This window comes from Ranitomeya imitator, chromosome 4 (genome assembly GCF_032444005.1).
Source record: "Ranitomeya imitator isolate aRanImi1 chromosome 4, aRanImi1.pri, whole genome shotgun sequence".
Lineage (NCBI taxonomy): Eukaryota > Metazoa > Chordata > Amphibia > Anura > Dendrobatidae > Ranitomeya > Ranitomeya imitator.
The window spans coordinates 234,213,454-234,239,323 of record NC_091285.1 but is presented as its reverse complement, the minus strand read 5'-3'; the positions used below and the strand labels follow the sequence as shown (position 1 = coordinate 234,239,323).

The 25,870-nt window shown below is 42.2% G+C and overlaps 1 protein-coding gene across 1 annotated transcript in view; it reads left to right on the top strand.

Annotated features, from left to right (window-relative positions):
* Window positions 1–25,870, top strand: part of PTPRQ (protein tyrosine phosphatase receptor type Q) — a 536,318-nt gene that overhangs the window by 454,011 nt on the left and 56,437 nt on the right. The window contains exons 36-37 of the mRNA XM_069762319.1: window positions 9,837–9,918; window positions 15,254–15,344. Of these exons, the coding sequence (XP_069618420.1) occupies window positions 9,837–9,918; window positions 15,254–15,344 (173 nt within the window). The remainder of the gene's footprint in view (window positions 1–9,836; window positions 9,919–15,253; window positions 15,345–25,870) is intronic.

The window sequence follows — 25,870 nt, the reverse complement described above, 5'->3', positions numbered from 1 at the left end:
TTAATCAAAGGTGTGGAATGAACACGGGTAAGTCCAGAAACAAGTTCTCAAGTTGATCTCAGTGGTGGCATAAACAAGGGAAAGTCCAGAACAAGTTCACATAAAGTATTATACTGGTGTAATTTCCAGTAGCTCCCACCGGGGGGAGTAAATGAAGGATTAAGTAGCAAAAACACAGTCCAGCAACATAGTTCTAAAAACACAGTTCCAAAACAGAGTTCTTACCAGGAGGAGCGAACCAAGGGTTAAGTTCCAAAGCCAACAGACTGAGAGTGTAGCTTACATAGGCAGAGAATGTCCAGAGCCACGGGTAGAAGCACAGTAAAACAAGCAGCTGAGCTGAAGGGGAAACGGAAGCAGAATACTCCAGCAAAGAGGCTGACACCTGACCCAGGTTTTAAACAAATGAACAGGAAGTAGGGCAGACAAAAACAGCAAACTCCATCTTAACAAAGGGCAAACTTATTCACAAGGTACTATAAAAACCTGTAGCTCACTTTCTCCATTGCCAGTTATAAGTTTATCTTACTCTGGTTTACTTCAGTTTTCTCTGCTCTTGCTTTGATAGTTTGAGTTCTGTTTCTGACTTCAGCATGTTTTTTTGACTATTCTGCTGCCCGATGATTGTGTTCCTGACATTTTAGTACTGGCCTGACTTCCTAACCAACTACTGCCAGCCCGCTACATCAGCCAGCAGCCTCTTCATGGACCAAACCTAGTGGCCCCTGTGTAAGTCCATGTCCCTGTACAGAGATTAAAGGGTAAAGGCCAGGGTACCCCTGGAGATCTGATAGATGGAATGGCTAGCACAAATCTTGTCTGTGAAAAACTTATTAAGAGCAGCTAAACGACGAGGCTTTGAGTTCCTTGACAATATACAACTTGGGACCATCTAATTCCACTTTTTAGTAGAGTTGAGTGAATATGTTCGGAATCGGTTGCCGAATCTGAATTTTCCATATTTCTACCATATTGGTAACCTATTTGTGCCAAATTAATGTTTGATGTTCGGCTCTGAATATATTCGTTCATTTCTACTCCATTGACTCCAATGACATTCATTTTTGTTCGGTGAATATTGCAAAAACAATAATTGGAACCGAATTTTGAAAAATTCGCTCAACTCTACTTCTTAGCTTCCCGAATTTTTGAAAATATTTTACTTTTACCTGTAATATACTTGGTACACGCTGAAATTAAACATATTTGCAATAATGTATTTATATCCTCGATTTGATATTTATATTAATTACAACGATTACACAAAGAACAAAATATATACATGCATCCCAACTATAAGTCACGTTTTTAATTCTTAGACACTGAAAACTAAACAATCTTAACATGCTTCACATTTATTACAGTAGTTTGATAAATCTGTATAATTTAAGACTGTCTAGTCTCAGTTTATTCCAATTTGTAGTTGGCTTAATATGTGTCACAAATTTGAACCAAATCTTTTGCTCATGATGTTTATGATAAGCCATGTCACTTTCTCATTAGACTATGCCCATTTACAGCAATGGTACACATCCCCTTGTCTGACAAGATGTGAAAAGTGTCTAAAACACTTTATAAATTTGATCAAGAAAAGTAGAAATACTACATTGGTTCAAATTAAGCCATATTTCTGGTGCATTTACTTTCATAAATATACCCCAATGTGTATTGAGGGGAGGACTTCCTTGAATATGAGGGCAGTAGCTAATGTATACGTGTAGACAATTTAGGCTCATTCTTGGTAGGTAGGGGGTGCTGGCAGGCTTGGACTGGCCTACGGGAGAAGAGGATAAACCTCTGGTGGGCCCCTGTGCAAGAATGGGTCAACATCCTCTTATGTGAGCAGTACTTGGCACAATATTCATGAATTACTATGTCCAGATAAAGGTAGCATCTTATTCATTTAACAATCTACCCAGTCCATTGTTATATATGTTTGTGATTGTCATATTCGCATGTAGTTGAAAAGTGGGTCTCGGAGTTGGTTACTGGTGGACCCTTGGCCCCCCATTCCGACACCGGGTATGGGTATAGTGTTCATGTAAGGATATATGTGTATTAGTCTTGCTTTGAATTTTTGTCCATATCATAACTACTTTGAATAACTACAGTCATATATGCTTATATATATTCTACATATGTAGAAAGTACTAACCTTGCAGGTTACAGCTAGCACAGCTGCATGAGCAATACAAACCTCTGTGATTAAGGCTTCATTGTAAGCAGCAAATTTTGCTGAATTTTGTAGAATACAAGAGACTTATGTAAACAATATATGCAATTTAGCTGTTCAGTACAATTTAAGTACCATTCACTGTTTCCTTTTATGCATAGCAAGATACAGTTATGATGTCATAAGCGCTTAGATATTTGACCAAGTCCTAAGCCCATGTGTAAAATATACAATAAACTCCCCAAGACACCGGATTTTACTGTGATATTAATATGTATAAGGTAATTCCCTTTTAAGTTCATGTACCCACTCTCCGTTAAGAAATCAATTTCTGCTTTATATGACACTGTGACATTAATCTGCTTTGGCAACAGAAATGCATGGTTTCTCAGTGTACGCCTCAACTGTAATATGAGCAAAATAAGACCTTTTCTAGACTAAAACCCCAGACATGAAACTATACACCAAATAAAGGATATCCACAGTTTAAAATAAAAAAATCTTTTTTTTTTCTTCTTTTATATAATAATAAAAAAAGACAGACACACAAATACCCAAAATGTAATATTCGGCCACATGCATCCATAAATTTGATTTTTTATGGTTGACATGGAAATAAGCGTTCTTACTGCAGACACATTTGTTAGTCTACGTGCACAGAGGTAAAGGTTACTTAGGCAGGGTGTAGGATGTCGAATTAGATCTGAAAAGAAACAAAGACAGCAATATGTTCTTACTTGTCAGGGATATTTGTAATGTATGAAATCGCTTAACTCGATGCTGTCCAGCTTTTCCATAAGGTGGACAAGATATAGGGGGAAAGTACATGGTTTTCATTTAATTAAAGCAGTGGTCTGACAAGTGAGAATGCAGTTTTTAGAGCACACCTGGGGGTAAGAAAGCAATGTCATTCCAAGTAAGGTTAATATGAAGAATTTGGTTAAATATAGTCATTTACATTAGATAATGGTGGAAAATAGTTCAAATAGCTTTCCTCTAAGTCCACCATCAACATCACCATCTTACTTGGGCCCTGTTAATTTGTATGACGAAGATGAATAGACATCATCTCAAGTGCTAATTTTCATGTATTTACAGGGAAAGTAAACAGACTCGAGATTGCGTTGTTTTTGATACTCCATTACACATAATTTATTAGGTTTTCCTAAAATGGAAACCCACACAAACACAAGAGAGCATACAAACTGTATGCAGATGATGTCATTAGGTGAGATGTGAACCCAGCACGGCAAAACAACGAGTGCTAACCATTGAGTCACAATTAAGCTCATTACAATTTTGGCAGTGACCATCTGATTTGTCCATTATTCTAATGGCATCTTAAAGTGATCCTCGCATCAGGTTTTCATAACAAAAACTAATGTCATCTATGTAAAGTTTCTGTGATGTTAACTAAATCCATCCCTTTCTTTTAGAAGTCTGTGGTTCTGTTTTAGAGAAATCCATTGTCAAATATTTTATGCAAATGAGCCAGAAGTATTCTGTCCTCACATGAGGCGAAAGGAGGTGTGATTGACTATTAAGGGTTGTGAGAGAGATTCGTACCTTCAGTTTTCCTCAAAGTGAGGCAGACAGGACCAATGCTGTTCAGCGTCCAGAGAGATGATGCACACCAGGGTTTGTGCAATCCAGATTTGTTTATTTGAAATCTGGACATACAGCGTAGGATGGTATACAGTAACTTCTCCAGAGTTGAGTCAGGTACAGCAAGTGAGCAGCAAGAGTGAACAGCAAGAGGTCGAAAGACTGATGCCTTCCTAAGCCCAATTCAAGCGTGTCCTCTCACAACAGCATGTAAACTGAAACTGAAATGGCCATGCCCACAAGAATAAATTAATAACAAGCTGCCATATGGAAAAAGGCCATTGGGTGGCAACAGAGCAGAAATGTAGGAACATACATAGAAAATACAATACACAGAAATTGAAGAACATAACTTACATGGAACAGTACAACAAGTGCCCACCCGCTGCCTGCCTCCTGCCAGTAACTGACAGGTGATTCTGGTATCAGTGACATGCCTCCCTCACCTGAGATCTAGCACAAGCATCATTATTTCTCAGGACAGTGCATGTGCACTAAGGTCATCATGAAGAAGACTGTCAGTGTCTGGTGCAATCTGCAAACCATTGGCAATGACGGTGCTTGTGCTAGATCTCGAGTGGGGGAAGTAGGTCACTGGAAAAAGAGTCACAGGAAGGAGGCAGGGAATAAGAAAGAGAGGCAGGAAAGCAGTGCAGTGCCAGCCATGCTGTACTTGAGGCACATATGCATAGAGATTTAAGCATGGATTTCTTTAAATCCAAAACAAGGATTTCTAAAAGAAAGGTAAGGATTGAATCAACATTACAGCAACTTATCAAAGATGACAGGTTCCCTTTAAGATAAATTTTGGTGTGGTAGGAATGATGTCTACTTTTGTTCATACATTTCCTACCTACAATAATAATATACCTATGTGCTATGACTTAGCATGTACAGTATTTATAGGTAGAAATGCAGCCAAATCTAGCCAATTGGCCCCTTGCTAAGTCACGCATGTGCTCAAAATTACCAGAATGTTGTTCACTAATGATTCTCTTGAAACTACGTTTATTTAAAATATAAAGTTGGAATGGAAGCTTAAGTTTAGAGCCCTCATGGTATATGTGTAGCAATCTTCTGATGCCAACACCAAGTCACAATGTCGGTCATGTAGTAAATGTCATATGAAAACAGTAATGGAAATAGGAAAATGATTAACAATGTGTACTTTATATTTACCAACTTTACTCAATTATTCTAACAGTGCCAGCTTTATTTATAGCGGAGGATTGAGGCTCATCAGGGACATTATGCCAGCATGTAACAGCATGTACAGAAATAGTTTAGAAATGTCTAAATACTGAAAGTGCATCTCCTGTAATCCTCATCAAGGGAACTGTCACCTCCAAAATATATTTTAAACAAGCTATAGCTCAATATATTGGACTTAGCCCTCATAAAAATTATGCTAAATCATACTAAATCATTACTTTTGTTAATTCATATGCAAATGAGGGACTTTATTGCATTGTTGATGTGGCCAAGAGTTTGGTGCACCGTTACGCCGCTAGAGGCTTCCCCACTTTACATTGACAGCGTTTTCTTCCCAGAGGGAGCATTGCCTAATGTCAGCCAGCATATGTGAGGATGCACACTGACGCTGTGTGTGCTCTGGGAGAATCATTATAGTGAGCAGTGTCAGCAGAGAAGAGTCAGGGAGCTCAAGACTCTGACTATTGTGCGCAGGTGGCCGGGCACAGGCAGTGTCAGTGTGCACACAAGCCAGCTGACGTTAGGCACTACTTGCTCTGGGAAGAGAGCAGGGCCGGACTGGCCATTTGGCAATTCTGGCAAATGCCAGAAGGCCTGTCTGGTTGTGGGCTGCATTGCTGCTGCATTATTAACACAATCTGTGTTATCATGACACCGATATTGTTAAGAGTTGTGACGGAGCACAAAGTCGCTGACTCCTTTACGTACCCCAGCAGGCCACGGGTATCATGAGACATATTGGTCTTGTAGTAAATCTTGTTTTCCCTCTATCCAGGGTAATATTAGTAATATATCCCTTCTGGTGCTTGGTGATGGGGACAGCATGGGCCTGTGTGATTTCAAATGCCAAGGCTGAATTTCAGCCCCAGTCCGTACCTGGAAGAGAGCATTGTCAATCAGAAGGGGAGAAACCCCAACATGCAAAATGAAGAGGCGTAACAACTCACCAAACGTTTTGCCCATGAAAAGCGTGCACCGAAGCCCCTTCATTGGCATAAAAATATTAAACGTAATTTTGTGAGGCACTGCACCAGTAACAACTACAGGGCTTTATGATTTTTATAGGCGCTAAGTCCCCTATAACACGGTGTAGTTCATTTAAAATGTATTTTGGGGATGACAAACTTCCTGTAATGAGGACTGTGTTTTAGGGTCGTAACCCGAGGTAGTGATTACTTTTGGTGAGAAGTGATTCACAGGAGCAAGTCCACTGGCCACATCAGCAATCTGTGGCCGCTTCACAGGAGCCACCATGAGAACTGCCTATTACCTCCCAGAATCCGTGCTTCTTCTTTTGAATAGCCTGGCTCGATGTCATCCTTGCAACGTGATGGACATATAACATTGCTGTCAAAAGGTGGTTATCAGGTCTCCCCTTCCTCAGCCACAGATTAATGATGGGGTGGATGGACCGACTCCTGTAGTAGTGATGTATAGGTCATAGCTTTCTCAGTGCAGAGAAATTCTTATTTTTTAATATGTATATTAACTCCACATGCAATAGTGATTGCAAATGCTCTTGCAGTCCATAGCTTTTTTAGTTCCCCGCACCTGGTGCATGCTAGTATAAAGGCCATGACAAAAATACATCACCACCACCATATAATTCACATCAAACGTTAGAGTGGTCAGTGTTTCATTTGTAAGGGTACCGTCACACAGTGCAATTTTCATCGCTACGACGGTACGATCCGTGACGCTCCAGCGTCGTAACAATATCGCTCCAGCGTCGTAGACTGCTGTCACACTTTGCAATCTACGACGCTGGAGCGATAATTTCATGACGTATGTGCGATGTAGAAGCCGTTGGTTACTATGCGCACATCGTATACGATATATGTTACACCATGCAATCATGCCGCCACAGCGGGACACTAGACCAGGGGTCCCCAACTCCAGTCCTCAAGGCCCACCAACATGTCATGTTTTCAGGATTTCCTTAGTCTTGCCCAGGTAATAATTGCATCACCTGTGCAATGCAAAGGAAATCCTGAAAACATGACCTGTTGGTGGGCCTTGAGGACTGGAGTTGGGGACCCCTGCACTAGACGACGAAAGAAAGTTTCAAACGATCTGCTACGACGTACGATTCTCAGCAGGGTCCCTGATCGCAGGAGCGTGTCAGACATTGCGATATCGCTCGAACGTCACAGATATATCGCTCGAACGTCACGAATCGTGCCGTCGTAGCGATCAAAATTTCACTGTGTGACGGTACCCTAATGGTTGAGTGCCTATAGGGGGTCCATTAGAGCCATGATAAAATACAAACAATTCTATGACAGTGAAAAATGTTTATAGATTATATTATATTTCCTTGGGTCATATTATAGCCCGAGCATGCCAATTCTTTAAGGGATTGTTCACAATGTAGAATTATTATCATTTTTTTTTTTTTTTTATAAAAGTGTGCCCTTTTGAAAAGTTTTCAGCAGTGTGAACTCAGAGATACCAAGTATGTGTATTTTTTATTTGTATTCTATTGTTTTATTTTGAATGGGGCGAAAGGGGGGTGATTTGAACTTTTATATTTTTTTTACATATATATTTTTAAAAACATTTTTTTTTCACTTTATACTAGCTTTAATAGTCTCCATTGGAGACTAGAAGCTGCGATCATCTGATCGCTTGTGCTACAAAGAGCAGGCTCCAGTCCTGCTCTATGTAGATAAAATGCTCACTTGCAATAGCAATCCGGCTATGCTGCAGACCCCGTGTTGTCATGCCAACCCATCGACAACCCACGGTCATGTGACACGGGCGCCAATGGCCAGGATTAGTGACAACCACATTTAACATGTTAACAGCTGTGGGTGGATTGTGATTGACAGCGGCATTTAACATGTTAACAGCCGCAAGTGGATCGTGATTCCACCCGCAGCTGTTAGGGGAACATGGCATCTGATCAGATCAGCTGTAATGTGCCAGAAAAGGTGCGGGCTCATCGCCAGAGCCCGCACCAAACAGGGGGAGGCCCTCAATGACAGACACTGCACGTCTTTGGGTGCTAAGGGGTTAATTACCCAAACTATAATTGGATTGTATTCAGCAATGTATACAGTGATTCTTGTTTCTTATTGTGCCATTCAGTTGAAAACCACTACATATTTTTATAAGACCATATCATCACATGTAAAAACGCTCCTTTTTTCCTGTTCTTTTCTTTTGTAATTGTCTGAACTAAAATATGTAATCTGCTCTGATTATTGACTTTTTGCTGTGTTTCTACTGTCCTTTTTTTTTTAAACTCGATTCAGCATGTTATACTTTTTTTTTTTATAAGTACTGAACTGCTGAAATTCTGCACTTAAAAACGCAATCACATTTTTTATAGAATATAACAAGCCCAAACTGAAACAAATCATGCGAGACCTCTCTACCATGCTCACAACCATAATAGGGGAGCCCAATTCAGAGAAGTCTCACTCATAATTGCATATAGGACACTCCCAATACTGCATTATATAGAAAAAACGGAGTAAATGTCCATAAAAATATCAAGTTTATTGAAAATACAAAAACAAAAAATCAAGTATCAAAAAACACAATAGATACTAGTACACAAGGGTATTGTAGACAAAAGAAATGGCTATGGTAGCACAGATAAAAAACAGCGTGGAGAAAAACTGATGCCAATTAATATTTTCATAAAGTGCATAGTGCAACAGTTAAACAGAGGGGGAAAGGAGACAGGGTGAATCAGATCTAAAGAGATTAATCAAGTCCGTGTGGACGGGTCCCTGAGCCCTGTACACAAGCTCTAACCACTAGCAGTATAATGGACGATCACATAGAAACCCTGAATCCTTACCCCACAGAGATGGCACACAGGAGAACACCACGCTGTAACAGTGTAGCGGTGACCGCCCCCTGACGAAGCTGACGCGAAACGCGCGTTGGGGCTACAGCGTGGTTTTTTATCTGTGCTACCATAGCCATTTCTTTTGTCTACAATACCCTTGTGTACTAGTATCTATTGTGTTTTTTGATACTTGATTTTTTGTTTTTGTATTTTAAATAAACTTGATATTTTTATGGACATTTACTCCGTTTTTTCTATATAATGCACATTTTTTATAGGGAGCAAAGAAAATGTGATTGCGTATAGAAAACTACAGGGAAAAAGACCCAAATTACGCACAGTTCTACGGCGTCTTTAAACATACCGTAGTTGTCAGGAGTTTCCATGAAATCACATCCACTTTCCTTGAACTGTTAAGCGCAGTAGTTTTATTATTCACCCGCGCAGCCTAAATATATGCTTATATAGTAAGAAATATAGAATAAGTGTGGCATGCAGTTTTGTGTGTTTACATGTGTGTCATGGCATTTTTGTAATCACAGGGGTTAAATAAAAGAATAATGAAATAATTTAACCGAATGTGCAGCCAATCTGTTTGCACGTATTATAACATAATCTCTGTTGCAGGTTGCTTAGTTATAGGAAATCACTCAAGTAAGTTAGCCAAAGTTGTGATGTGTTTTTTTTTTCTATTCTGAGCCTGCAGATTTAATAGTGTGATGAAAGTTAATGTATGGTGCTTTTTCATGCATTTACAAGGACAACCTGCATATAAATCATAAAAGCATGACTAATTGCACGGTAACTGGAGAAAGGCTTTGTCTCTCTAGGGTGAAACTTGCATGCGTGTGTTTTAGCTCCAAGCGGCTGAATAACCTCGGCATTGTGAGTGCAAAATCACTGCTCACAAACAAGTGTCCAGAATAACATGACGGTGTACAGTACTTTCCGAATAACTAGCTATGATACCACGACTCGATCATTTGGATAAGTCATTGCAGAGAGTTATTCTACACGTAATTGAATCCTGTACTTTCTCCCTAGGCCTGTGAGCAAGAAAACCTTTCTGCAACACATTGAGGAGCTGTGTGCCAATAACAACCTAAAATTTCAAGAAGAATTTTCGGTATGTTCCGAACAGTTGTCACAACATCACAAGCTCTCCAGTAATTGTCATGTGTCACATTTCATGTCCATTTTAAGCATGTGAGACCAAGAAAAACTGCAGCCTTGATAATCAATACCCAATTACCTGGGTAATTGTTTAGACAGTAAAGCTACACTGATTTGGGATTTACATGCTACATTACCTTATCAAATAGTTTGATCGAACTTAGTAAAGTAAAAAAAAAAATCTCTAGCAGCAAACAATTGTGAATTTATTTTTGTACTGTAAAAAAAAAACTGGATGGAAGTTTATGAAACAACTGCAGGACATTTGATTCTTCAGCATTTGCAAAAAGGTTATCAATATTTTATATTGATCTTAATCAGCTTTTTATACTTTATAAATTACAATTGAGCACACCATTAAAGAAATACAGTTGTGCTCAAAGGTTTTGCTTTCTTGGCCTTTTTTCAGAGCATGTGAATGATAAGACCAAAACTTTTTCTACACTCATAGTTAGTGGTTGGGTGAATCCATTTATTGTCAAACTACCATGTTTTCTCATTTTAAATCATGATAACAACCCAAAACATCCAAATTACCCTGATTAAAAGTTTCCATACCCTGGTGATTTGGGCCTGATAACATGCATAGAAGTTGACACAAATGGGTTTGAATGGCTACTAAAGGTAACATCCTCACCTGTGACCTGTTTGCTTGTAATCAGTGCATGTGTTCATAAAAGCTGAGTGAGTTTCGGGGATCCAGACAGACTCTTGCATCTTTCATCCAGCCACTGACATTTCTGGATTGTGAGTCATGGGGAAAGCAAAAGAATTGTCAATGGGTCTATGGGAAAAGGTAGGTGAACTGTATAAAACAGGAGAGGAATACAAAAAGATAACCAAGGAATTTATAATGCCAGTCAGCAGCGTTGAAACTGTGATTAACAAATGGAAAACCAGGGACTCTATAAAAACAAAATCACGGTCAGGTAGACCAACAAAAATTTTGTCCACAACTATCCAGGAAAATTGTTTGTGATGCAAAGAAAAACCCACAAATAACATCAGCTGAAATACTAGACTCTCTGAAAACTAACGGTATGGCTGTTTCAAGATGCACAATAAGGAGGCACTTGAAGAAAATTGGGCTGCATGGTCGAGTCGCCAGAAGAAAGCCATTACTGCACAAATACCACAAAGTATTTCCCTTACCATATGCAAAACAGCATAAAGACAACCCTCAAATCTTCTGGAACAATGTAATTTGGAGTGATAAGACCAAAAGTGAACTTTTTGACCACAGCCATAAACATTACATTTGGAGGTCTACAAAGCCTATGATGAAAGGTAGCAAAAGAAAAAAGCAGGATGCACTCACCAATCTTCAAAGTAGTAAATTTTATTGAGTCTTCACAATTAAAACTTCATGGCCGGGGGAGAAGAAAAGGAGCTCGTGCGAGCAGGGGAGACGACGGCCGTTTCACGCGGTTCTTGCGCTTCAACGGGTCTGCTACCTGGGACACATATGTTATTTATGGTTTTGCACCCAATATCTTTTTCGCCATGGCTGTTGCTGACATGATATAGCTTTTTAGTACCGGCTTTCCTGAAGATTATGGATTTAGTTGGGGCAGTGCCGTCCATATGCTATTTTTTCTCTTTTATTCACCTATGATGAAAGGAACACCATTCCTACTGTAAAGCATGGAGGTGGATCGTTGATGTTTTGGAGATGTGTGAGCTACAATGGCACAGGAAACTTGGTCAAAGTTGAATGAAAAATGAATGCAGCACATTACCAGCAGTTGCTGGAGGCAAATTTGCACTCATCAACCTAGAAGCTGTGCATGGGATGTACTTGGACGTTCCAACATGTCAATGATCCAACACACAAGGCCAAGTCGATCTGTCATTGGCCACAGCAGAACAAAGTGAAGGTTCTGGAGTTGCCTTCTCAGTCTCCTGACCTTAATATCATTGAGTCACTCTGGAGTGATCTCAAGTGCGCAGTTCATGCTAAACAGCCCAGGAATTTACAGGAACTGAAGACCTCTTGCCAAGAAGAGTGAGCCGCTTTACCATGTGAGAAAATAAAGAATCTCATCCACAACTACCACAAAAGACTTCAAGCTGTCATTGGTGTTAGAGGGGGCAATACACGGTATTAATTAATGTGGTATGTGAACTTTTGATCAAGGTCCTTTGGATGTTTTGGGTTGTCATTATAATTTAAGAAGAGAAAACACAGTAGTTTGACAATAAATGGCTTCACCCAACCACTAACCATGAGTGGAGAAAAAGTTTTGGTGTTATCATTCATATTCTCTGAAAAAAAGGCCAAGAAAGCAAAAATTCTGCCGGGGTATGTAAACTTTTGAGCACAACTGTGGTCCTGGAATAAATGTTTCTCCATACTCCCTTGGCAATATATGTGTAGTGTAATGTTCATGTGCTTCAATGCTTACTGATTGCCATCTCCCCTGCTTCCCAGTGCCCTTTTGATTCTCTTCTGAATGATGTGTGTTGTGAATTCTGTGGCTGAATTCACTCCTGTGGTCACAAGTGGTATTGCAGCCTCTGGGCTTCCTCCCTCAGGTGTTTTGGTGAGCTCGTTGGCTGCCTTGCTATTTAACTCCACCTGAGTCTGTCTTCCTTGCTCCTTGTCAATGTTCCAGTGTTGGATCTGAGCTACTGCATCTTTCCTGTGGCCTGCTGCTCTGCTAGATAAGTGTTACTTTGTTTTTGTTTCCGTTTTTTCTGTCCAGCTGTGCTATTCTCTTTTGCTGGAAGCTCTGAGACGCAAAGGGTGCACCGCCGTGCCGTTAGTTCGGCACGGTGGGTCTTTTTGCCCCCCTTTGCGTGGTTCTGCTTTAGGGTTTTTTGTAGACTGCATAGTTCTCTTTGCTATCCTCGCTCTGTCTAGCATATCGGGCCTCACTTTGCTGAATCTATTTCATTCCTACGTTTTGTCTTTTCATCTTGCTAACAGTCATTATATGTGGGGGGCTGCCTATTCCTTTGGGGTATTTCTCTGAGGCAAGTCAGGCTTGTATTTCTATCTTCAGGCTAGTCAGCTCCTCAGGCAGTGCCGAGTTGCATAGGTAGTGTTAGGCGCAATCCACTGCTGCTTTTAGTTGTGTGAGGATAGGTTCAGGTATTGCAGTCTGCAGAGATTCCACGTCTCAGAGCTTGTTCTATTGTTTTTGGGTTATTGCCATATCACTGTATGTGCGCTGATTACTGCACACTGTGTTGCCTGATAGCACAGCATAACAGATGTGACCACAGTTATAACAAGTTAACTGAAATAGCATATTATTTGTGGACCGGAAGTCACTTTTTCAATGTAAAACTATATAGTCTTGATGTGATTCTCATATGCCTACATTGATAAAGCAAGTGCTGATCCACTCTGAAATGTTCTTGCATTTGAAAGAAAATATACTTTAAAGATTCGATGGTGCTGGACTAGTCTTTTCTCCAGCTAGCCAGCCAGCTTTTCCCAGTGTCACTGCAGGTGATTGACTGGTCTTTCACTTTGCAAGTAGTTTGGATAGAATGAATAAGGTGAGAGGTTTCCTTTAAGTATATTGCTGGGCAATTATTTAAAATTTTAAGTAATTTAGTTTTTCAAATTTTTATTCCCATATTATAAAGTGATGGCAAAATTCAATTCATAGTTGTGGCCCCAAATGGGATACAATAGTGTCAAATCTTAAAATAAAGGGCCATATAAATTATCATTGGCAATGGGAAAAGTGTTTAATGCCAATTCTTTTAAATGCAATTATACTAAGGAACTAGGGAAATTACATTGATACATCTGCCATATTATGGTAAGTCTAATATTCACTCCTCAACATTGAAATTATAAAGCCAAGAAGAAAAATTAATGGAATTATGAAAATCATAAGATCGATAGAAAATTGACCATAGAATCTATAAAAATATGGAAACAACATTTTCAAAACATCTCAATTGATTCAGCATCAAGTATGAGTGCCATGCACAGAAATACATTCTCCTACATGTGTTGGCATGCTATTAATGATTGTCTGAGGAATGTTTTGCCATGATGATCGCTTGGCACAAAAATATTCTTAATTCGCTACTGTCAGCTTCCTTTGCAATTATCTATCATTGATGTCCTTGATATGCTAGATGGAGGTCAAGTCCAGGGACACTTACGGCCACGATAACATGTTAAGGCACGCAGCCTGCTCACAGTAGCACAAGCAGCATGGCATGACATTGTCAAGTTGAAACTTGACTCCATGAACAATTTGGAGGAATGACTATACCGCTGGTTCCATGATCAAATCCATGTAACAGCGAGCTATTAATGTACCTGTAATAAAGACCTGAGGGGTCCAGCTATTGCACGTTACGCCTCAGTCACCACACTAAAACCCTAGAAGTAGGTGGAAATTGTTGAATTTACCTCATGCCAGTTCTCTCAGATGCTATCATGGTGAAGAGAAAGATGGCATTGTAGGCTTGAATGAAGGTCTGCACTCTTCACCGATTTGTTCCGCTTGTGTCTTGAATGTAGTCATAGCTGGAGATTGGTCTGGAAACCACGTGGGCAATGCCATGAAAAGGCTTTCCTGAGGGTACATCACACCAGTCCTAATCTTGGGATTATGGTAAAGGGTGGCTTAATATATAGTATAGTATAGTATATATATAGTAGCCGGACCCCTCTAACCTTCATTGCATGTACACTTACAGCTTAGCATTACATCGATTTTGTCACGCAACCAGTGGTACAGTCATTTCTCCAAAATGTCCCAAGAGCAATTTTCCAACCCAACAATGCCATGACACATAGTGATCATGCTACCGGGAGCAGCCTGTCTGACCTAAACGTGGTATCAAGGCCTGCATTATCTCCAGATTTGTCTCCCACCAAGCAAATCTGGGACAAAATTGGTTAGCAGCTGCTAAGAGGGCTGCCAACAGCAAATCTTAATGATTCATGTGCCCAAGTGCATTCAGTGTGGCAGAAAATTCGTTACACAACCTCATTGGTAACATGCAGAGGCATGTAAGTATGTATATTTCTGAATTCATACTCATTTTTATCATTTGCATATCATTAACATGTCTAATAGCCTTGCAATTTTCTATAATTCCACAATTTTTCATTTCTGTCGCTGCGATTTCAATTTTCTGAAGTGTAGCTATATGTACATTATAGATTAATATTCAATATCTTCTTTGATTTTTATGATTGCCCAGGGTAAGTGCTGTACTCAATAGTTTGAGGTAATAAAATATAGTAGAAAATTCTAAAACAGTTTATTAATTCGTGATAGATATATTACCTTATTGCATGTATCTTGCAGGAGCTCCCAAAGTTTCTAGAAGATCTTGCGGTATCAGATGCCGATCTGCCATGGAACAGGTCCAAAAATCGCTTTACAAACATAAAGCCATGTATGTATATCAATTATAACACGCTGTGGCAAATTTATTAATTCCTAAATGTAGCTTAAAACTAAACCGCGTATTTTACACCATTATTTTACAGCAAAATTTTGGATACATTTTGGCAAAAAAATAGAAAACTTCAGTAGCCATTGTTTTTTTTCTTAGAATTTATTAACATAAAATCAATGTTTTATACATTTATTCATCACTGCCCTAAAGGAGTTCACAATATACATTCCCTACTACAAACATGCAGTCTATGGCATTGTTGCCCCCAAGTACAGATGAGCAATGTGGCATCACATGGCATACTTAGTTATTTAGTTTGAAAGAACCAACATCTGAGGCCAAGTATTAAAAACCATCAGTGGAGTTGAAAATAGTCTATGTTACTGCTATTTTAGGCACAGGTCTGTCCCTCGACCTTGCTGTTTACATAGTTTGGTTGAGGGGCCTGTGGGCTTTTTCAGCTGTTGGCACCAAATTTTTTTGCCCAGTCTGGCTCAAGCTATAAGTCCCCCTGAAGGAAAAACATTTGAAAATAAACAATAAAGAACAGAATGGCTAAGAAAATATTAATCCACAATAGATATAAGCTATAATATAATGATGTGCAGCACAATCAGTAGTTCGACTGTACTTCAAGTAACGAAAAGGTAATTGTAGTGCGAAATTGGGTTTGTCAACTGACCTTAAAAATTAGAACTTTTTTGGCTGAAATAAAAAAAATGTGCCCATTACATTTTAAAATGGATTTTCCATTCCTAAAACAATAAATGGTTTATCTAATTTTCTTAAATTGATATACTTGTAAAATATTTGTAAAAGCAAGCAACTTTGTAATGTGCGCCTTATTAAAAATTCTCTCCGTTCTCAAGTTCAGGTAGATATTTAATTCTATAATTTACAGCTTGTTGCCTAGGTCACTGGACACCTCTGTAGTCTATCAGTGGTCTCCTAGACAAGGAGTGCAGTGCTTCCAAGCTCTTTGTTATAGAGCTTGCAAGCACTGTTCTGAAGCTGTTGAGATCACTAGATTTGGTCAATTTGAGGAGATTATTAGGAGAAACATTCCCGTAGGAGGAAAATCCGAAACTTGAATTTGATTCCATAATGCATATCGTGCTTCTCAAAATGAATGAATGAATAAATCAAGACTACAGGCTGAAACTTAGTGTAATTTTATTAAAGGGGTTGCCCAACACTGATCAATTGATTTGTAGCACAGGTCATTTATATAAAATAAATGGGATCTGACACATAGCCCCCCTTCCCCATGATTTGCTGAAATCTGCTCCAGCACTTGAAGGAAGGATACTGTGTAGAAAATGCTTTGAGTTTTAAAAGAAAGGTTCATAAGACTGTGTACCCGCTATCGCTTGTATATTTTCCCTACCGAGTTTCCGTTCAGTGAAAAGTTTATTTTTCAATGGTGGTCTCTCTCATTGAACTGTCCAACACCTGGTCTTTGCCAACCAGCAAAATTGGTTACATGCAGCCTACACAGGCATAGAACCTTCACAGCACAAGTCCACAAACCAGCCCGTACCTCCACTTTCATGTAACATGCTAGGGCGTTAGAGAATAGTACCTCGCCCAGGGCTACCGCCCTGTGCCACATTACAGACACATTCATTATTACATTTTATCATTGTCCAGTTTGTGTTAAATTTTTCCCAGTGTATTTTTTGCTTAACCACTTCACGCTGCAGCCCTTTTTCGTTTTTGCTTTTTCGTTTTTCGCTCCTCTCCTTCTCAGAGCTATATCTTTTTTATTTTTCCGTCGATATGGTTATGTGAGGGCTTATTTTTTGCGGGACGAGTTGTACTTTTGAACAACACCATTGGTTTCACCATGTCTTGTACTTGAAAACAGGAAAATAATTCCAAGTGTGATGAAATTGCAAAAAAAGTGCAATCCCACTCTTGTTTTTTGTTTGGCTATTTTGCTAGGTTGACTAAATGCTAAAACTAACCTGCTATCAGGATTCTCCAGGTCATTACAAGTTCATAGACACCTAACATATCTAGGTTATTTTTTATCTAAGTGGTGAAAAAAAAAATCTAAACTTTGCTAAAAAAAATGCTCCATTTTCCAATACCCATAGTGTCTCCATTTTTCGTGATCTCGGGTTGGGTGAGAGCTTATTTTTTGCGTGCTGAGCTGATGTTTTTAATTATACCATATTTGTGCAGATATGTTCTTTTGATCGCCCTTTATTGCATTTTAATGCGATGTTGCGGCGACCAAAAAAACGTAATTCTGGCGTTTCAAATTATTTTCTCGCTACACTGTTTAGCGATCAGGTTAATGCTTTTTTTATTGATAGATTCGGCGATTCTGAACACAACGATACCAAATATGTGTAGGTTTGATTTTTTTTTATTTTATTTTGGATGGGGCGAAAGGGGGGTGATTTAAACTTTTATATTTTTTTATTTTTTTCATATTTTTAAAAACATTTTTATTTTTTTATTTTTGCCATGCTTCAATAGCTTCCATGGGAGGCTAGAAGCTGGCACCACTCGATCGGCTCAGCTACATAGCAGCGATCATCAGATCGCTGCTATGTAGCTGAATTGCAGGATTGCTATGAGCGCCGACCACAGGGTGGCGCTCACAGCAGGCCAGCATCAGTAACCATAGAGGTCTCAAGGACCTCTATGGATACCATCCTGATGTATCGCCGAGCCCCGATCATGTGATGGGGTCGGCGATGCGCTAATTTCCGACCGCGTGGCCGGAGGCGGTAGTTAAATGCCGCTGTCAGCGCTTGACAGCGGCATTTAACAGGTTAATAGCAGCGGGTGAATCGCGATTTGTCAGCTGACATGTTGCGACTTTGATGTGGGCTCACCGCCGGAGCCCACATCGAATGGGAAACACAAAATGCGCCGTACTAGTACGGGGCATGTCACGAAGGGGTTAAAATACAATAATATAGTTTGTATATCACAATGATCAATATTAAAAAGTTGAGCAAATTTGCAAATGATTTGTATTACTCATCACACATTGATCTTTAACCCCTTTACATGACCTTTGACGTATCCATACGCCCAGGTCACATGGTACTTACCGACCTTAGACATATGGATACGTCTAAGCAAATTTTTTATGAGCCCCACCGTAAGTCCAAACAGTAGTTTAACCCCACACATGGGGTCTCAGCGTACTCAGGTTAAATTGCACAACAAATTGTATGGTGCAATTTCTCCTGTTACCCTTGAGAAAATGCAAAGTTTGGTGCTAAAAAACATTTTTTGTTTGGAAAATATGATTTTTTTATTTTCACGGATCAGCTTTCTAAACTTCTGTAAAGCACCTGGGGGTTCAAGGTGCTCACCACACATCTAAATAAGTTCCCTGAGGGGTCTAGTTTCCAAATTGTTTCACTTGTGGGGGGTTTCATTGTTTAAGCACATCAAGGGCTCTCTAAACGAGACATGGCGTCTGCTAATTATTCCAGCTAATTTTATATTCAAAGAGTCAAATGGCGCTCCTTCCCTTCCAAGCCCTACGGTGTGCCCAAACACTGGTTTTACCCCACATATGGGGTATCGGTATGCTCAGGAAAAATTGCACAACACATGTTGGAGTCCATTTTTTCCTGTTACCCTTGCGACAAAAAATTGGGGTCTAAAGTAACACTTTGGTGACAAAAAGTTAAATGGTCCTTTTTTCCTTATACATTCTAAAAATTCCTGTGAAGCACCTGAAGGGTTAATAAACTTCTTGAATGTGGTTTTGAGCACCTTGAGGGAGAGCAGATTTTACAATGGTGTCACTTTTGGGTATTTTCTGTTATGTAGTTCCCTCAAAGTCACTTCAATTGTGATGAGATCTCTAATAAAAATGGTTTTGAAAATTTGGTTAGAAAAATCACTGGTCTACTTTTAACCCTCATAAGGCCGGCGTCACACTCAGCGTAGGGAAATACGGTCCATTTTTTACGGCCGTAATACGCAGAAAAAATCCAGAAATAGTGTTTCTATGTACTCCATTGCCAAGGTGTGGTCGCGTATTTTGCGCATGTAATGTTGCGTATGTAATCCGTATGACATCTGTAATGCGTTTTTTCCACGCAACCTGACAAAATGGACATTTAACAGTTTTGGAACCTGAAATTAATTTAAATCAGCATCAGCAACCCTATTTAGGGCCTCTACAACAGGTGGCACCCTCCCATATGGCCATTTTGTGGTTGTTCATCTGTTGGTGTGTTGTCGTAACGTTTGCACTTCACCACAACTCAGCATGTTTTGTTTAACTGGGTCTTGTCGCGTCAGTTTGGCCAGCCATACCCTGTGATTGTAGATCCGCGAAGGAGGAGAAGAAGAATATGGGTGCATCCTCTTTTGACCAAACGCCTCACTAAAGGCCATTTTCAGAGGCTACATACAGCTCTGCGTGCGCATCCTGATAAGTTCTACCTATACTGTCGAATGACAATACCAACATTTGATATCTTGTTGGAGACAGTACGTCCAAGACTCACGTATCAGGACACCAGGAAGCGAAAAAGCATATCCGCAGAGGAGCGTCTTCTCCTTACCTTACGGTATGTATTCAACATCCTCACATACTGTATGTTGATGATGTTTTTTTCAGGGTTGTTTGCTAGCAGCTAATTTAAAATATATGTGTTACTTAGGACAAAACCACAATAAAAATATGTATTTGTAATGTTCTACTTATGTACACTAGGTAAATATCCATTAATTTCATTGATATACCTGTTTTTTTTATTAAACAACATACTTGCGCTTTATCATGTTTTCTCTAAACTATTGTTACCTAACTAATATGATTTTTTGTGTCCTTTCAGCTTCCTGTCAACTGGATTGTCTTATGCGGGACTACACCCGGAGTTTCTCATTGGTTGCTCCACGATTTCTGGCATTGTGCGCTCAACATGTAGTGAAATATGGTCGAGACTACATGAACTTGTCATGCCTGAGCCAAAAATGGCTGATTGGCTCAAAATAGCCCATGGGTTCAATGACATTTGTGATTTTCCACACTGCATTGGAGCCCTGGATGGGAAACATATCAGGGCAGGGTGCGTAAGCCGCCAAACTCTGGCTCCCAATTCTACAATTATAAGCATTTTTTCTCTGTACTTCTGTTAGCTGTAGTTGACAGTAACTACAGGTTTATAATTGTAGACATTGGGGCTTATGGGCGAACAGGAGACTCAAGGGTCTTCAATTCATCCAAGATGGGTTGGTGGTTACATGAAAACCAGTTAGACCTCCCACCACCATAACAACTCCCAGGCTCCACTGCTGAAGCAGTGCCATATGTTCTTGTGGGAGATGAGGCCTTCCAATTGACAAGGAATGTCATGAGGCCTTATCCCAGGCGCAACCCGGATTACCGGCGGCGTGTTTTTAATTTGAGGCTATCCAGGGCACGTAGACTGGTGGAGTGTGCCTTTGGGATTCTGAGTGCCAAATGGCGTCTCCGCCAGTCTGCCATTCAGCTGAGTGAGGCTACTATTAATGAAGTTATTAAAGTGTGTGTTGTTTTGCACAATTTTTCTAGACTTCATGATTGCCCGTCATCTGTTATTGGTAGTGTTGAGCGATACCTTCCGATATCGGAAAGTATCGGTATCGGATAGGATCGGCCGATATTCAAAAAATATCGGATATCGCCGATACCGATCCCCGATCCCAATGCAAGTCAATGGGACCAAAATATCGGAATTAAACTAAACCCTTTCTTGCCTTGTAGGTTCATTCTACATGAAGGAAAACAACTAAGAATAATGCCGGATGTATTTGGGGAGGTGGCGGAGACATAAAAGTCATAGAGGTTTATCCCAATCAAATAGAATAGCATGTTTTTTTGTTTTTTTTAAGACGTTCGGAGTGACAAAGATATTGACTATGTAAATTTTTTTTTTTATTTTGTCAGATATTGATGTTTCACTATTCCACGCCCTTCCCCTTCTTTTTTTTCTTTTTTTTTTTTCTTTTCACACACTTTCATCTTCATCATCATCAGCATCTTTGACATCAACTTCTTCTTCACCTTATTCTTCTTCTTCTTCATCCTTTACCTTTTTTTTTTTTTTTTATTACATTCTTCATATTCATTTTATTCAACTATTATTATTCTTCCTATTCTACATATTCTTTTTATTCCACTGTTATTATTCTTCCTATTCTACTTCTTCATCATATTCTCATTTGTGACAGGCATTCCCGTAGTTGTTATCTATAAAAGTTGGAAGATTACACCTTCCGTTCTGCCAGTCACAAAAGTTACATTTGTCCGCGTTCAGTTTGGCCTGCAGCATCAGGCTTTATCCAGGGGCACCACGAGGAGGAACGGACTCACCCCCATAAACTGCTTAGTCTTCTTCTGCATATAATTTAGATAATATCTTTTGCTCTGATATTAAGTCTTATGCTTAATGTTCTTCTGCTCTTTGTTCTGCAGCCTCTTGTTCTTCTGCTTCTCGGTCTTCCATGTCGTCGTCTCCAGGGTCGTCGTCTCCAGTGTCGTCATCTCCGCCGTCGTCGTCTCAGCCGTCGTCGTCTCCGCCGTCGTCGTCGTCATCGGGGTGGTCTTCCGGGTCGTCGTCGTCATCGGGGTGGTCTTCCGGGTCGTCGACTTTAGGGTCTTCAACTTGGAAATGTAGCAGAAGGTACAAGAAGGCTGAGAAAATGCCAAGAACCAGCTGATGGAACTGGAACTCGGATGGCTACCCGAAGGTGCAAGAGCCTATGGAACTACCGAGGACCAGCTGACGTTATTGGAACCCGGTTACTAAGCAGGAGGTACCCGTGCTAAAAAGCACTACCAAGTACCGCCTGACGTTGGCGGAACTTGGATACCCAGAAGGAGGCACCTAAGCCAAAGGCTCTGCCCGGAACCAGCTGACGTTACTGGAACCAGGATGGGGAGCAGAAGGTACAAGAGCAAAAGACACTGCCGAGAACCAGCTGACGGTACTGGAACCCGGATGGGTAGCCGAAGGTCCAAGAGCCAATGGAACTACCGAGGACCAGCTGACGTTACTGGAACCCGGTTACTAAGCAGGAGGTACCCGTGCCTGAAAGCACTACCAAGGACCACCTGACGTTGGTGGAACTTGGATACCCAGAAGGAGGCACCTAAGCCAAAGGCTCTACCCAGAACCAGCTGACGGTACTGGAACCAGGATGGGGAGCAGAAGGTACAAGAGCAAAAGACACTGCCGAGAACCAGCTGACGGTGCTGGAACCAGGTGGTGGACCTGAAGGCCCACAGGAGAGGAGAGAACAGCTAGGCCGCGAGGCAGCCGCAGTTACCGAACCCCAACAGTCCTACAGGGGGAGCTGGGCCTACTGGCACTACAGAACCAGCCTTGAATACCAGTTCACGCAGCCCACATAGGAAGCTCCTAAACTGGAGGCACCCTGGAGTTGGCTAACCCGACCGCACCACGACGGGGCAAGCATAGGCGTCTCAGTGAGCTTGACACAACCCGGAAACAGCTGACGGTGCTGAAACCAGGCTTGGCACGAGGGAGTACCTGTGTCAAAAACACTGCCGAAAACCAGCGGGCGTTGCTGGAACCCGGATGCGTTGCCCCAGTGTGCAAGAGCCAATGGCACGACCGAGGACCAGCTGACGGTGCTGGAACCCGGTTACTAAGCTGTAGGTGCCCGCGCTTAAAAGCACTACCAAGGACCGCCTGACGTTGGCGGAACTCGGATACCCAGGAGGAGGCACCTAAGCCAAAGGCTCGGCCCGGAACCAGCTGACGGTGCTGGAACCAGGAGGTGGACCCGAAGGCCCACAGGAGAGGAGAGAACAGCTAGGCCGCGAGGCAGCCGCAGTTACCGAACCCCAACAGTCCTACAGGGGGAGCTGGGCCTACTGGCACTACAGAACCAGCCTTGACTACCAGTTCACGCAGCCCACATAGGAAGCTCCTAAACTGGAGGCACCCTGGAGTTGGCTAACCCGACCGCACCACGACGGGGCAAGCATAGGCGTCTCAGTGAGCTTGACACAACCCGGAAACAGCTAACGGTGCTGAAACCAGGCTTGGCACGAGGGAGTACCTGTGTCAAAAACACTGCCGAGAACCAGCTGGCGTTGCTGGAACCCGGATGCGTTGCCCCAGTGTGCAAGAGCCAATGGCACGACCGAGGACCAGCTGACGGTGCTGGAACCCGGTTACTAAGCTGTAGGTGCCCGCGCTTAAAAGCACTACCAAGGACCGCCTGACGTTGGCGGAACTCGGATACCCAGGAGGAGGCACCTAAGCCAAAGGCTCGGCCCGGAACCAGCTGACGGTGCTGGAACCAGGAGGTGGACCCGAAGGCCCACAGGAGAGGAGAGAACAGCTAGGCCGCGAGGCAGCCGCAGTTATCGAACCCCAACAGTCCTACAGGGGGAGCTGGGCCTACTGGCACTACAGAACCAGCCTTGACTACCAGTTCACGCAGCCCACATAGGAAGCTCCTAAACTGGAGGCACCCTGGAGTTGGCTAACCCGACCGCACCACGACGGGGCAAGCATAGGCGTCTCAGTGAGCTTGACACAACCCGGAAACAGCTGACGGTGCTGAAACCAGGCTTGGCACGAGGGAGTACCTGGGTCAAAAACACTGCCGAGAACCAGCTGGCGTTGCTGGAACCCGGATGCGTTGCCCCAGTGTGCAAGAGCCAATGGCACCGAGGACCAGCTGACGGTGCTGGAACCCGGTTACTAAGCTGTAGGTGCCCGCGCTTAAAAGCACTACCAAGGACCGCCTGACGTTGGTGGAACTCGGATACCCAGGAGGAGGCACCTAAGCCAAAGGCTCGGCCCGGAACCAGCTGACGGTGCTGGAACCAGGAGGTGGACCCGAAGGCCCACAGGAGAGGAGAGAACAGCTAGGCCGCGAGGCAGCCGCAGTTACCGAACCCCAACAGTCCTACAGGGGGAGCTGGGCCTACTGGCACTACAGAACCAGCCTTGACTACCAGTTCACGCAGCCCACATAGGAAGCTCCTAAACTGGAGGCACCCTGGAGTTGGCTAACCCGACCGCACCACGACGGGGCAAGCATAGGCGTCTCAGTGAACTTGACACAACCCGGAAACAGCTGACGGTGCTGAAACCAGGCTTGGCACGAGGGAGTACCTGTGACAAGAACACTGCCGAGAACCAGCGGGCGTTGCTGGAACCCGGATGCGTTGCCCCAGTGTGCAAGAGCCAATGGCACCGAGGACCAGCTGACGGTGCTGGAACCCGGTTACTAAGCTGTAGGTGCCCACGCTTAAAAGCACTACCAAGGACCGCCTGACGTTGGCGGAACTCGGATACCCAGGAGGAGGCACCTAAGCCAAAGGCTCGGCCCGGAACCAGCTGACGGTGCTGGAACCAGGAGGTGGACCCGAAGGCCCACAGGAGAGGAGAGAACAGCTAGGCCGCGAGGCAGCTGCAGTTACCGAACCCCAACAGTCCTACAGGGGGAGCTGGGCCTACTGGCACTACAGAACCAGCCTTGACTACCAGTTCACGCAGCCCACATAGGAAGCTCCTAAACTGGAGGCACCCTGGAGTTGGCTAACCCGACCGCACCACGACGGGGCAAGCTGTTGTGAGTTCTGTTTTTGGGCTCCCTCTGGTGGTTACTGATGGTACTGGGTGACTTGTCTTTCCTGGGTTTCTGGGTTCCACCTGTTCCATCAGCATATGGGAGTTTCCTATTTAACCTGGCTTTGCTGGCATTTCCTCGCCGGTTATCAATGTATCCAGTGTGTCTTGTTACCTCTGCTCCCTGCTCCTAGAACCTTCTGGACAAGCTAAGTTTGGATTTTCCTGTTTTGTGTTTTGCTTAATTTGGTTTTTAGTCCAGCCTGCAGATATGTGTATTCTCTGCTGCTGGTTGCTCTAGTGGGCTGAAATTGCTTTTCATGTACCATGAGTTGGCACATGAGTTCAAGTAATTTCAGGATGGTTTTTTGAAGGGTTTTTCGCTGACCGCGCAGTTCACTTTTGTATCCTCTGCTATCTAGCTTTAGCGGGCCTCATTTTGCTGAAACTGTTTTCATACTACGTATGTGCTTTCCTCTCATTTCACCGTCATTATATGTGGGGGGCTGCTATTTGCTGTGGGGTATTTCTCTGGAGGCAAGAGAGGTCTGTGTTTCTTCTGATAGGGGAAGTTAGATCTTCGGCTGGAGCGAGACGTCTAGGATCATCATAGGCACGTTCCCCGGCTACTTTTATTTGTGTGTTAGGTTCAGGGTCGCGGTCAGCTCAGGTTCCATCGCCCTAGAGCTTGTTTGTATCTGTGCTTGTCCTTTTTGTGATCCCCTGCCATTGGGATCATGACAGTATAACCGGCCCACAAAGTGTTAATTGTATTGGCTGAAGTAGGAGGATAAGTAGTCTGAGGAAGTTTTTTTTTTTTTGTTTTTTTTTCCCCTCAGAGTTTGCTGCCTAGCCTTATTGCAGCCTGGCTACTTCCTCCTCCTCTTAATCTTTGAATGGCTCTGATCTCAGCTGTTTATCATGGACGTCCAGAGTTTGGCTTCC